This window comes from Vanrija pseudolonga, chromosome 5, assembly GCF_020906515.1.
Source record: "Vanrija pseudolonga chromosome 5, complete sequence".
Lineage (NCBI taxonomy): Eukaryota > Fungi > Basidiomycota > Tremellomycetes > Trichosporonales > Trichosporonaceae > Vanrija > Vanrija pseudolonga.
The window spans coordinates 317301-329950 of NC_085853.1; the positions used below are offsets into that span (position 1 = coordinate 317301).

General features: G+C 65.9%; 4 protein-coding genes across 5 annotated transcripts; 3 read left to right on the forward strand and 1 right to left on the reverse strand.

The window, feature by feature from the left end:
- Nucleotides 1-159: 159 nt before the first annotated feature.
- Nucleotides 160-2544, forward strand: prtT_1 (Transcriptional activator of proteases prtT; the record flags this gene model as incomplete). Its single annotated transcript, XM_062773326.1, has 9 exons — nt 160-273; nt 345-481; nt 525-1284; nt 1344-1503; nt 1542-1703; nt 1752-1918; nt 1978-2014; nt 2052-2171; nt 2219-2544. 9 exons carry the CDS (start codon nt 160-162, stop codon nt 2542-2544), a joined length of 1983 nt encoding a protein of 660 aa, XP_062629310.1.
- Nucleotides 2545-3438: 894 nt separating this feature from the next.
- Nucleotides 3439-6977, forward strand: LOC62_05G006812 (uncharacterized protein; the record flags this gene model as incomplete). The annotated part of the gene is made up of 3 exons (XM_062773327.1): nt 3439-4111; nt 4148-4279; nt 4320-6977. Exons 1-3 carry the CDS (start codon nt 3461-3463, stop codon nt 6975-6977), a joined length of 3441 nt encoding a protein of 1146 aa, XP_062629311.1. The 5' UTR covers nt 3439-3460.
- Nucleotides 6978-7431: 454 nt separating this feature from the next.
- On the forward strand, nt 7432-8843 carry LOC62_05G006813 (uncharacterized protein; the record flags this gene model as incomplete). Its single annotated transcript, XM_062773328.1, has 2 exons — nt 7432-7541; nt 7583-8843. 2 exons carry the CDS (start codon nt 7432-7434, stop codon nt 8841-8843), a joined length of 1371 nt encoding a protein of 456 aa, XP_062629312.1.
- AGP3_3 (General amino acid permease AGP3) lies at nt 8843-11638 on the reverse strand. Of its 2 annotated transcripts, XM_062773329.1 has the most exons (8): nt 11196-11638; nt 10557-11152; nt 9955-10509; nt 9808-9914; nt 9644-9772; nt 9344-9594; nt 9134-9291; nt 8843-9086 (listed from the first exon to the last, which is right to left on the reverse strand). In XM_062773329.1, exons 2-8 carry the CDS (start codon nt 10822-10824, stop codon nt 8878-8880), a joined length of 1677 nt encoding a protein of 558 aa, XP_062629313.1. In that variant the 5' UTR covers nt 10825-11152; nt 11196-11638; the 3' UTR covers nt 8843-8877. The 2 variants fall into 2 exon arrangements, with proteins under 2 accessions (XP_062629313.1, XP_062629314.1); XM_062773330.1 differs by having other exon boundaries at nt 10557-11638.
- Nucleotides 11639-12650: the final 1012 nt, after the last annotated feature.

A 12650-nucleotide genomic window follows, 5' to 3' on the forward strand; every position in this document is an offset into this window, starting at 1 on the left:
GTCGACGGCGACGTGATGGTCGCCGTTGTCGCTATCCGGACCGTTGTTCCGTGTGACGGCCCGCAGCCCCGGCCCGAACTTCCGAAGGCATGTCGCAGATCGATCGTCACCCAACACAAACATCCACCACGATCCAACTAATGCAACCACACAGCATCGATGGCTTACTCAAGCTACGCGCGGCACGCGGCGCAGCGTGTGTCTGCAAGGGAGGGGAGCGAGGAGGCGCCACAGAGGCGGCGGGGGACGATCACGCGGGTGAACCGCGCGTGTGTGAGTCGGCGAGCCACGAGCCCGCCGCCGTCCTCGTCGAAGGGTACAATACTGACTGACGCTACCCGCAGAACGCATGTCGGCGGGCCAAGATCCGCTGTATCGGTGCCTCCACGCCGCCATGCGAGCGCTGCAGGCTGAGCGAGCAGGAATGCGTGCTCGAGAAGCCGCGCGCGGCGCACGGCGACGCGGGGGCAGGGGTGGACGAGTAGGTGTATCGTTGTATGCGTCCCGCTGACCCATGTATGTAGGCGGGTCCACGCGCTCGAGGAGCAGATGGCTGCCGTGCGCGGGCTGCTGGGCGACGTCGTGCGCGCCGTTTGTCCCCAACTCGAGTCACCACGATCATACCCCAGCCCCAATAGACGCCGTTATCCCGAGTCCATTGAGGCGCGCCGGCGGTCCGCGAGCCCGAGGCGGCGCTCTGCGAGCCCGCGAGCCGACGTGCTCGCCATGGAGGAGATGGCCAACCCGCTCGGCGCGATGGCGAGCCTCGCTGGCGCTGCGCCGCGGCAGGGGCACGCAGAGCTGGACCCCGTGAGCGCCGGGCTCGTGTCCGAGGCCGAGGGCCGCGCGCTCGTGGAGCAGTTCTACGCCGGCGCAAGCGGCTTTATCAACGCGTACGACGGCGCATACGACACGTTCGCTGCTCTGCGTGCGCGCGATGCGTTCTCCCTGACGGCCGTGATGCTCGTCGGCGCAGTGTCGCGCGACGGCGCAAGCGTCAGCGCGGCGCAGAGCATATGCCGCGCCACGGCCGAACGCATGGCCATGGGTACGCTGATTGCGCCCGCAGCCTCAGTCGAGACGGTCAAGGCGCTGATTCTGCTCGCGGCGTATACCGACAACAACGGGTGGTTGCTCGCCGGGCACGCGGTGCGGATCGCCACCGAGCTGGGGCTGGGACGGGCGTTCGGGGAGCTCGTGAGCGGCGGTATGGGGGCTGGGAGGGGCAGGGAGGAGGTGGAGGCTGAGCGCGGGCTGTTGGAGCGCGCGAGGGTGTGGTACTGCGTGAGTTGCGCCGATGGGGGGGTATCTGCCACCGCGAGCTAGCTCGCTCACTCGCGCAGGTGTACCGCCTCGAACACCAAATGTCCTATGGCTCTGGCCGGGCCGCGATCGTGCGCGAAGACGCGACGATCCACAACTCGCGCCTCCTCCTCGACCATCCGCTGAGTCTGCCGTCGGACGTGCGGTTGATCTACGCTGTCGAGCTGTTGGCGCTGCGGGGTAGGTTCGCAGCGACAAGCAGGCTGACCCACGCCCAGCCCCGCTCCACGTCGAGCTCACTACCGCGCCCGAGACCCCGCTCGACGGGCACACGCTGTCGCGGCTCCAGTGGGCCAACGAGCAGTTCGACGCGTGGGAGCGGCACTGGGCCGACGTCCTCGCACGTTCTGGGGAAAGCCGCGGCTTTGTGCGCGAGAGTCGTGAGTGGCGACTTGGGTTAGGTTGGGCAAGTGCTCACCCACCCCCAGTGTCGATGCAGCGCCAGCTCGCCGAGCTGTTCATCAACTCGCAGCTCCTGCGCGGGGTGCACTCCGTGTCCGACGTCGAGGCGATGAGTGACGACAAGCGCGCGTTAGCACTGAGGGCAATGCACAACGCCACGCGGTGTGTGGACTTTGTGTTGCGCGGGAGGCATGTAAGTGGCAGGCGCGAGCGCAGCCCACCTCGCGCTCAGCTCAGCTCACACCGCCGCAGTACTCGGCCAACCTGCCCCACGGGACACACTACACGCGTGAGTCAAGTTAATTGGGGTTGAGCTCACCCCCCAGACGTCTGCGCGGCGTTCGCTGCGTCATTCTTGATCCGCATTGCACGCTTCTTTCCCGACGAGCTCGATCTGGAGCGGGTGGCCGAGGACGTCGAGTCGATGGCGGCTGTGCTGGATAAACGTAGGTACACATGGTCGCGTAGGCGCTGCCTGCTGATAGCCACGCAGTCCCCGCTGGCCGCTACGCGCGCTCCCTCCGCCTCATGCTCCGCAAGGCCCGGCGCGAGCACATCCTCCCGGAGCGGAGTGCCACCGGGGCCGCGGAGACGCCACTACCGAGCTCGGCAGTCGAGGCGTGGCTGACCAGCCTACAGGTCGACGTCGACCCCGCAGCGCTGCACAGTGCCGGGGTGGCGCCCGACGCGCCGCTGCCCCTCTTTCTGTCAGGCGACCTCGGCACGTCCGCCGCGCCGTCCGACGCAGTGCCCTTCGTTGGCCTCGAGGAGTTTTTCCTCCCGCCCAGCTTGGACGAGTTGCTCGCGTTCGATGAGTAGGATGACGGCGAGCGTGGGAGAGGTGATCGGACGTGACGCGGCGTGAGGAGGCAGGGTCAGCTGCAGGGTGGTGGCGAGATGCACAGATGGTGCGTGGTGGTGGCTGTGGCGTTTGGCGTGGCTGGCTGAAGGGGAGGGGTGTAACGCGAGCGACGCGCGCGACGTCGAGCTGTTGACAGACACGAGGAGTGCTGTTGTGCATGGGTTCTCGAGTACAGCGAGTGCAGTAGCCACAGGCAGCTTGAGCCTGAGCTTGGCCAGGTCATTTGATCGCAGAGTACAACGAGCCGCGTCGAGCAGAGGCACGCGTCATGCCTCTGGGCATCATTGTCAACAAGCACCGAGCGGTGGGTGGCGTCGGCGCACGCACCGCGCGCGCGGCATGCGCCTCCATTGTGCATCATCACTCGGCCTCCCTCTGCATCCTCCTTGCTCCTCCTCCTCCTCGCTGCATCCTTTCATCCATGCTCGCGCTGGCCTTTAGACATGGCAGCATCTCGCCACTTGCCACCACTCTGTTCAGGACTGACCACATGAATGTCTCAGGAGCATTTCTTTCGGCGGCACAATTTCCACTTTTGGACAAAAGTCAGGCAGAGTGACTTTGGCGCGTAGATAGCGCTGGCAGTGGACGGCGGCAGTGGTGTCGGGGGCGGTGGTGGTGGTGGCGAGCATGCATACGGCGGCGGTGTACTCACTATGCATGCTATCTCGCTCGCTGTGTGCTGCTCGTCGCCGTCGCCGTTGCCGTTGCCGTTGTGTCGACCCAGCCTTGTGGTATCAGGGCCAGCATCCGCGCTTTGAACCCTACGATTGACATTTCCCATTGTCACTCGTCTTCGTCTTCTTCTTCCACTTCCACTTCTCCTTCTTCTTCTTCTTCACGTATACGCGCACACACACACACACACACACAATGTCTACAGACCCCGGCGCTGCAGCGCCAGCACCAGCGCCCCCGCCCCATTCCGCGCGTGATCGCTACACCCGGCGCCTGGAGCTCAGCCTGCGTAACGACCATGACGCGTTCGCGCGCTTCGGCAGCGGCGGCAAGCGTAGTGGGAGCCTGTCTTCGGGCTCGTCTCTCGGGCTCGCACAGTCGTCGCTTGGGCTCGGCGTGCCCTCGTTTCTGCGCCGCTCGCCGTCACGCGCCGCTACAGCCCCGCTGCACCCCTCCTCGCTCCGCGCGCTACCCGCCCGCCTGGCGTTCCGTACCCCCTCCGCTTCGTCCACGGACCACGACGACACCGCCGCCGACAGCGACACGACGCTTGGGTCCGCGCTCGAGATCGAGCACATGGTTGGCTCTGATACTGAGACGGAGCGTGGGTCGGACAATGACGACGACAACTGGGTCGAGCAGAGCCTCGCATCCTTCCCATTGTCCCCCAAAGGAGGGGCCAAAGGCAAGGGCGTCGACCCGCGAGAGTATGGATTCGGCGGCGTCGCCATCTCTCCCTCTACGCTTTTTGCATCCACCCGCTCTATAGACATGATGGGCGGCACGACGTCCCGCCGCGCGCGTACCAAGAAGCGCGTGAGCTCACGCCCCCGCCCACACCGCAGGGTGAGTAGCGTGTCGCGTCGCCGCCGCTGACGCCAGGACTCGCGCACCGCCGCGCACCACCAGCCCCTCCCCAACCCTGCAAGGTCGCGCCCGCTCGCGCACCTCGTCAAGCGCCGTGTCGTGTCGAACGGCAGCGTTGACCGCCTCACGCGGGGCATGATTGATCTCGTGAGTACCACACGCGAGGAGGCAAGCTAACTGGCCGCAGTCCACGTCCGAGGAGAGCGACGCGCAGGAAGTCCTCGCTGTGCTTGAGCCCTCGCCGTCGCCGCTGCCACGCGTCCAGACGCCGTTACGCCGCCGCGACTCGTCGGGATCGGACGCCGATGAAGAGTCCGATGGTGAGCGCTCGCCGCTTGCACACAAGAGCCGCCGCCGTCGCGTGGAGGCGCTGTTGCAGTTACCCACCCCGCTCGCGACGTCTCCGTCCCAGCTGGCCGAGCTCGCCGCCCAGGCAGGGTTCATGCTCGTGCCTATCTCGAGCTCTGTCCCGCGCGCCAGTGGCCTGAAGCGCTCCAACTCGCACCTTACGTCGCCAGACGTGACGCCGACCCGGCCGCGCTTAGAGCTTGCGGCGCCTGATGAGGAGGAAGACGAAGCCGCGGGCGAAGAGGACGACGACGCGGACGAGACGGGCACGGCTCGGTTCATCAGCTCTGACCTCGAACCCGAGTCAGATGTCGCCGAGGACGATGATGCCGACGACGACGACGCAGTCGCTGCCAGCTCCGACCTCGAGCTCAACACCGCGCCGCCCACCCCCACACCTGCTCCGAGGGCTCGTGCCCATGACAGCGCGGCGGCCCGCACGTTGCTGGCGTTCGCCTCATCGCGCACTGCCTCCACGAGTGCTCGTCCCCCGATTCCTATCTCCTCTACTCTGGTTCCGGCTCCCAAGACCCCACCTCGCAACGCCGCGCGGATCCGTTACCAGAAGACTGTCCCCGGCGACCCCCGCAAGCAACATGGCGAGGCGCAGATCGTCTCAGTTGCCGAGTCGCGTCGCCCAGCCCATCGCGACCCGCCGGCCCGAGCCGTGGCCCACGACACCCAGCATCTCCGGCGATCATCACCCACGTCCCTCCTTCCCTCCCGTGAGAAGTCTCACCGCTCGCGCTCAAACGTCAGGCGCATCCTTCTGGCCCATGCGCAGCGCACGACACGCCGCTTCCTCGCCCGTGTCAAGGAGGCGGACGAGATCAAACTCATGGATGAGCAGGGTCGCCTCCACCAACCCAAGGGCATGAGGCGCACTCTTCACACTTGGCGCTACGTTGAGGAAGCTCGTCCAGTTCTTCCTGGTCTCAGTTACGTCGAGGCCATGAAGCAGAGCAAGACCGCCCAGCAGGCGCGCTCTGCACTTCTGCGTAGATACCGCTCCAAGCGTGGCTCCACCATGGCATGGGCACAGAACGACGAGACCTGGGGCGCGACTTCAACCGCCATCATGGCTCTGGACGAGGACGAGGAGGTGGAGAAGATGTTAGCCTCGCCTGGCGAGGACGTCGAGATGTTCGACTCGGAGCAGGTCGACGCGGCGTTAGGTCTCCTCGCGTTCTCAGCCTCAGCCCTTCCTTCATCGACTATCGGCAAGCGTCAGCGTGCATCGGCGGCAGCAGTCGAAGCCGCCCACCGCCAACAGCGTCGCCGTGACCTGCGCGGGTCCGAGGTGGCTCATTTCTTGTCCTTCAAGATGCCGTACTTAGCGGCTCTCAAGACCCACCGCGAGCAGCGCCGCGAGGCAGAGCGCGCCGCCGTCGCCGAGGCGATTAGCCGCGCAGAGGAGGCAGCGGCCGTGGCTGCGGCCGAGGAGCTTTGTATTCAAGCCGAGCGCCAGCAAGCCGAGTCGGAGCGGGTAGCGGAGGCCGAGGCCACCGCAGCCGCCGAAGCCCAGCGCATCGCTGCCGAGTTCAACCGCACGGCTCGTGCTCGCGACGACCGCCCGCGTCACCGCCCGCAGCCCTACAACACCGGCAACGAGGCCGACTTCCGTGCACGCATTCGGGAGCAGCGCTTTACCAACGCTCGCCGCCGTCAGGAGGCGGAGCAGGCGCGTTCTGCGTCCGTGGAGCAGGACCGCCGCGTGCGTGCGGTGTCTCTCCCTGCGCCTTCTCGCGACGAGGAGGACGACATGCCCGGGCCCAGTCGTCGCCATATGCGCCTCGGTAGCCCGTTGGTGCTCGAGGCAATCACCGATGCCGATGAGGTTGCGACCCAGATCGGCAGCGACGACGACGAGCCTGTCGCCGGCCCATCGCGCCTCAGCGCTGCACGCAGCCCTGTACGTGCCCCTGTGCCTCTCACCCCCGCTCCCGCTGCTCGCACGCCTGAGCAGATGGCAGCTCTCCAGCTCTCACCTCCGCCACGATACGAGCTCCCGATCTTCCCTGTGCGCGGCGGCCCCCACCTTCGCACCCGCCGCGAGGCCGCTCGCCTGCGTGCGTCTTCCGACCCTCCTAGGTATGCCCGCGACCTCTACCGCACGCACTCGCCACCCCCGCCTCCGCCGTACAACGCGCAGGTCGACGGCGGGTGCGTCATGCCTCCGGTGTTTATCCCCGAGGCGATGCTCTCCCGTGAACCTACTCCGCCCCGTCCCGGACCCAGCGCGGCCGCCATGGCGATCGCGGACCGCCGCGCCGTCGACATCGAGGTGGGTGAGGCTGGACCTGGCCCCTCGACACTCGCGGCTTGGCCTTCGATGCCGCTTGTGCCCGGACGCTACGTTGCCGACCGCCCGAACAACGAAGTAACGCGCCACGGCGTCGGCGACCACGAGCCGATTGATTACGACGCGCTCGACGACACGCCACAGTCGTCATCGGCTGTTGGCTTCCTGTCACGCTTCCTCCCCCGCTGGTGGTAGCGCGGGCTTGTATTGTACTGCTGACGGTTTCTCTCTACTCATTGTGTACACTGCTGCATGTTACCTGGCACTTATGCATACTTGACGACGCTGGCGTCGTGGTGGTGGTGATGGCGTTGCTGGTGGCGCTTGGCGTGGCACGGAAGGTTGCGGCACTGACGAAGGTTCTTGCAATGTGGCTGCGGCTACACCACCCCAGTTGGCTTGCAGCCCCACTCCGCTCGACGCACACGCCACCCCATCACCCCGCGCAATCGCAAACGCGCACAAGCCGTGCCCCTCGCACGCAAGCCGCACCCCGAGGGGAGCAGGAGGCGGCGACGCGGCGCACAGCCCCCCCATCCAGGCAAGCAAGCGCCAAACATTATGCGCTCTCGCTCGCACCGGGGTGTGTGCGGTAGTTGGTGTTGACCGTCTGTGACTTGTCGAAACTACACAACACTCCGCCGCCAGAATGGAGAGCACCAGCGCGAGCGACACGACGGTGGTCGACACTAGTGCGGGAGCGACAGACTCGACAGCGGCAAGGGGCGGTCACAGACGCAGCTCGAGCAGCGCGACGACGTGAGTTCACTGCGCGACGGACGGCACTGACGACACTGCAGCGATAACGGCGCGAGCTCGTCGCTCACCGAGAGCTCCAGCTCCACGGGCGACTTGGGGAGCAGCAGTGCCAATGGCGGGGGCAACATGACGAGCGCGGGGGGCGATGTTACGACAACGAGCGGCACGTCGGCCACCAACGCCAATACCAATGGTGTAGCCCCGTCGGCGGTGACGGACGCCGGCACGCCTGCACCGGTTGCGCCGAGCACGGCGCAGTTCACAGTGCACATCCACCCGAGCTCCGCGGCACCGCTCAACACGGGCACTGGCAGCGGCAGCGGCACAATCACAGCAGTGACAGTCCCCGTCGCTGCGCCGGCGCCGCAGCCCGTCCCGTCCGTCGCGAGACCACCGCCAGCGACGACAGTCGCGGCCGACAATTCCGCCAGCTCGGCGCTCAACGCCGGCGCGCTAGCGGGCGGTGTCGCGGGCGGGGTGGTCGCGCTCGCGCTCGCGCTGATCCTGCTCCTCCTCGCGGTACGCAAGCGGCGCCTTGCGCCCGAACCCCAGGCGCAAGCGGAAGAGTATATGAAGGGCTACGACGACGCAATGCCGCGGCACAGCCACCAGGCCGAGCACCACCACAGGCCAGTGATGACGCGCACGCCGTCTCCGGACGACTTTAGCCCGCCGCCGCTCGGCGCGCGCGTCCTGCCCATCTCGCCGCCGCGCCCGCTGAGTCCGAGCAAGGAGAGGGCACGCAGCCCGCTCCCGCCTGGCGCGGCGGCCGCGGCGCCGACGTGGCCGCCTACTGCGCCGGCGCCGGTCTCGGACGAGGCTCACGTGCGCGCGACGACGCCCGAGAGCCCGCTCGCGCGCCGACAGCACCTCGTTGCGGCTGGCGCGACGCGTACCGCCAGCCCGGTACATCGTAGCCTTGCCCGCCGGCCAGCGACCGCCCCGGCGCGTGATCTCCCGCTGCCCTCTCCGCCGCCGACTGGCCCTCTCCCGCTCCCGCCGTCGTCCCCGCCCCTGCGGGCACGGCGGCCAGCGACGGCGCCCAACCCGCGCGCCGCGCCGTCGGCGTTCGGATACCCTGCCGCGGCGCTCACTGCTAGCCCCACCGCGGTGCCGGGCTCGCCGGGCAGCCTCACGTCGCGCGTGAGCGCTGCGTCGCCGCTCAGTGTCGCCACGACGCTGCCGGTCGCGGCCGACTCGCCGCCGGTACCGGGCAGCGCGGAGCTGCCGGCCGTCTACTCGCCTACGTGGAGAAACTCTGACCTCGCGGCCATCTCGCAGTGGCTCGACCAGCGGTTGTAGTGTGGATGCATGTGTGCTAAGTATGCTCTGTCTGCTAACCGAAAGTGTTGGCCCACAGCCGCTTCGCGACGCCCTCCTTCTCGTACGACGCGTTGCGGTACGGCCTGCGTCCCGTGACCAGGTCGGCAGTGGCCAGGTCGACCCACTTGGTCTTCCGGATCAGCTTGTACCCCAGTGCGAGGAGGACGAAGATCGGGATCATGATGTAGTTCATGAGGAAGGTCTGCACGTCGAACGGCGGGACTGGGTGTGTGAGCAAGGGCAGGCATAACCCGAGGCGCGTCACTCACGGAACACGGTCCAGCCCTGGAAGAAGATGAGGAAGAAGCCGCCCGCAAAGGCCACGTACGCGGCGTACGGGAAGAAGGCGGCGCGGTACGGCAGCTCGTCGACCGAGATGCCCTGCAGCTTGAGGGCCTTGCGGAAGCGGATGTGGCATGCGACGATGCTGGGGGCGGAGTGAGCTCATGAGCTTACTGTAGCCAGTCGGGTCTACTCACGAAGTCCAGGTGATGAACGTTGACACGCCGCCAATGCTCACCATCCAGTTGTACACCACCACCGCGCCGTCACTCAGATTCAACAGCGCGAGCAGGCCGAACGCATTGCAGAACGCGACGGCGACATATGGTGCGCCGTAGCGATTGGTCGCGCCAAAGATCTTGGGGGCATACCCGTCGCGCGACATGGACACGAGGCAGCGCGACGAGACGTACAGCGCGCCGTTGATCGCCGAGAAGACGGTCGTAAGCTGGGCCGCAGGGTCAGTTGACTGCTCAGCCGGGGTGGTGGCAACTCACGATGAACGCGTTGAGCACGTTGCCCGCCTGCATGAGCCCCACGTTGGTGAAGGCCAGGATGTACGGCGACGTCGCCTGCGTCTGCGTGCCGTTGAACAGGTTGGGGTCGTTCCATGCGATCACGAGGGACTGGGCATCAGCACGGTGCAGGTGGCGCCACCCACCAGGAAGAAGAGGCTGCCAATGTACACGACAAAGATGCGGATGAAGACGAGACGGACAGCACGAGGGATGTCGCGGCCTGGGTTCTGGGCCTCGCCTGCGGTCAAACCTACGACACAATCAGCTTAAGCCAACCCCACCACACCCACCGATCATCTCGGCGCCGGCATAGAAGATGGCAGCGAGGGAAAAGCACTTGAAGACACCCCTGACGCCGTCCGAGAAGCCGCCCGGGTCGCGCCAGTACTTGAACCCGACGTGGCCTCCGTCGCCGATCGCGCCGGTCGTGATGAGCACCGAGCAGAGGAAGAAGCTGATGATGAAGAGCAGCTTGAGCCACGTCAAGAAGAACTCGGCCTCGCCGTACCCCCGTACGCCGATACACCCAAACAAGTAGAAGAAGACCCAGCCGGCGAGCACGAAGCCCCACCACGGCAGCTTGGACTGCCAGTACGTGCAGATCAGCCCGAGGACGTAGTACTCGTTGATGAGGAAGCCGCCCCACAGTACAACGTACACCCAGCCCAGGGCGAACGCGAGCGCCGGGTCGAGGAACCGCGCAGTGTAGTCGGTAAAGCTGCCCGTCACGCTGATGAACGCCGCCAGCTCACCGAGGCTCTGCATGATCAGGTAGAGGAGCACGCCGACGGTGCCAAAGCCGATGATCACGCCCCCGGGCCCGCCGTACGTGAAGCCAGTGCCGACTGCGCCGGTGTGAGCAACACGCCGAGTACAGCCCCAACCCACTCACTGCTGTAGAACCATCCCGGGCCGATGACGCCCCCGACAGCAATCATCGACAGGTGCCGCGCCTTGAGGGCGCGGTGCAGGCCTGTCCGCTCGTCCGCCAGCGACTCGGCGTACGACGACGGCGGGGTAGTGACATCGGCGTCGGCGTCGGCGCCGGCGATGTCGGCCTCCTTGTCCTTGTAGTCGTTGTCCTCAGAGGCGGGCGGGCCGCCGCCGCCGCCCCACACCTGACTCGGCGTGTACTCGATGTCCGTGTTCGCTGGTGCCATGGCTGCCGTCAAGCTTGGGCGGAGGCCGTCATGGCCGGTGTGGAGTTGCCTTTATCGCGGCCCGACGACTTTGCTTGGCGCGATGTAGGTAGCACAGTGCTTGTGGAACAAGAGCAAGACGACGAACCCGATCAAGACGTCGAACGCGATCAAGACGTCACATCACCCCGCGCACTCGTTATCGAGTGTCATCGCTCCACAATTAGACCACCCGCCGACAACGGCGAATGCAATCGCTGCTCTCGTTGCCTTGGCGCGCTAGTGGGAGCACCATATCGGGGTCGCCGCATCGCGCCATCGGACACCATACGCCGGCCGGCGACGGCGGCTATGGGCGCCGTTCAGCATATCGCTGCAACGAGCGCGCTTACGGCTGTCGCTTGTAGACTGATTGTGAGGGTCTCGCAGTGCCCGGCAAGCCGGGGTTCCAACCTCGTGGGCGTGGCCAGCTGCAGTATCGCCTTGGCGAGAGCTATATCCAGCGCGTGTCGCCGTCTCGCGCGATCTCGTCGTGATCTATTCGGAGGATGGGTTGATGGAGATGTGGAGATGCGGTCGTCATGACGGAGGAAGTGGTCAAGCAGTCAGACCGCCGTTGGGCAACAAAAGGCGAGGTAGCCGACGGGTGCGGCAGGCCACAAGTCGCTGCCGTCCTGGCCGGGCCTCCTTCTGTCTGCCGCCCGCGCGGGGCGATATCGCAGCGACGGCGACAGCGATGTGGTCTCGCAAGCAAGAGAGCTGGTTGCGCAAGCTCGCGTTCGCGCGGCGTGCTGCTTCGCCCTGGCGCAAGAAGGTCGAGGGTCGGAGCCCAATACCGGACCGGCGGACCGGACATGCCATGCGATCACGACAGACTGCGATGGGTTAGCCTAACTCAAGCTGGTGGAGCGATGCCACACACGCACCATGATGGAAGAAGACCCTCCCGATGTAAGAACGTAGACGACATAGATGCGGATGAAGACGAGGCGGACAGGACGGCGGATGTCACGGCCGCGGGTCTTGGCCTCGCCAGCCGGAGGTCAAGCCTGACGTCAGCAAGACCCGCAGCCGCACTCACCGATCATGGCCGCGCCGGCATAGACTATCACAGCGAGGGCAAATCCGTTGAACACGCCGTTGGCGCTGTTGAAGAAGGCGCCTGGCCATTTACCACAACAACTAGTTCGTGGAGTGATAAGTGGGGTGTGGCTCGGGGGGCTTTGGTTACCGAATGGCCCGAGCCTGGCTGGTGTGTCGGGGTCGTGGTCAGATCACGCCGCTGTTAAGTGTCATCCAGTCAGTTGGAGGCTCAAGTCGAGACGGATCTGCTTAACAAGACAACAGCTGACGTCTTGTCACGTCAAATACTTGCACTCCTGCTGAGCTCTTAGCAACGACCACGCCGACCATTCCTTTCACCCTACCGCGTCCACCGTCCACACAGTTCACACGAGAACGTAGATGACCCCACTGTGGCATTGAGAGCTTTGTAATCCTCAACGACCTGCACGCCATCCACCTTGGGTCTCGCATGACGCCTCTACGAGTCGCCCCTGGGCCGCCTATCATCCCGTGATTACTGGGCATGTCCCAGCTACCGGCTGGCCTTATCGGTTACCAAGATCGAGATGACACTTGGCTTCTGACACACTCTAGGGAGGTGGCTCACCGCGAAGTCCACTCTCGAGTGCTTCGAATAGATGCTGCTGACGAAGCCTTGAACTCCCAGGGCGTTTAGTCACCGAGGTTGTACTGTACTTACTCCGCCCACCATGTCGAATTATGGAGTGTCGACAGGCGTGGTGGAGTGGTGGCCATGTGTGGCGAATGCTCATCATGACGAG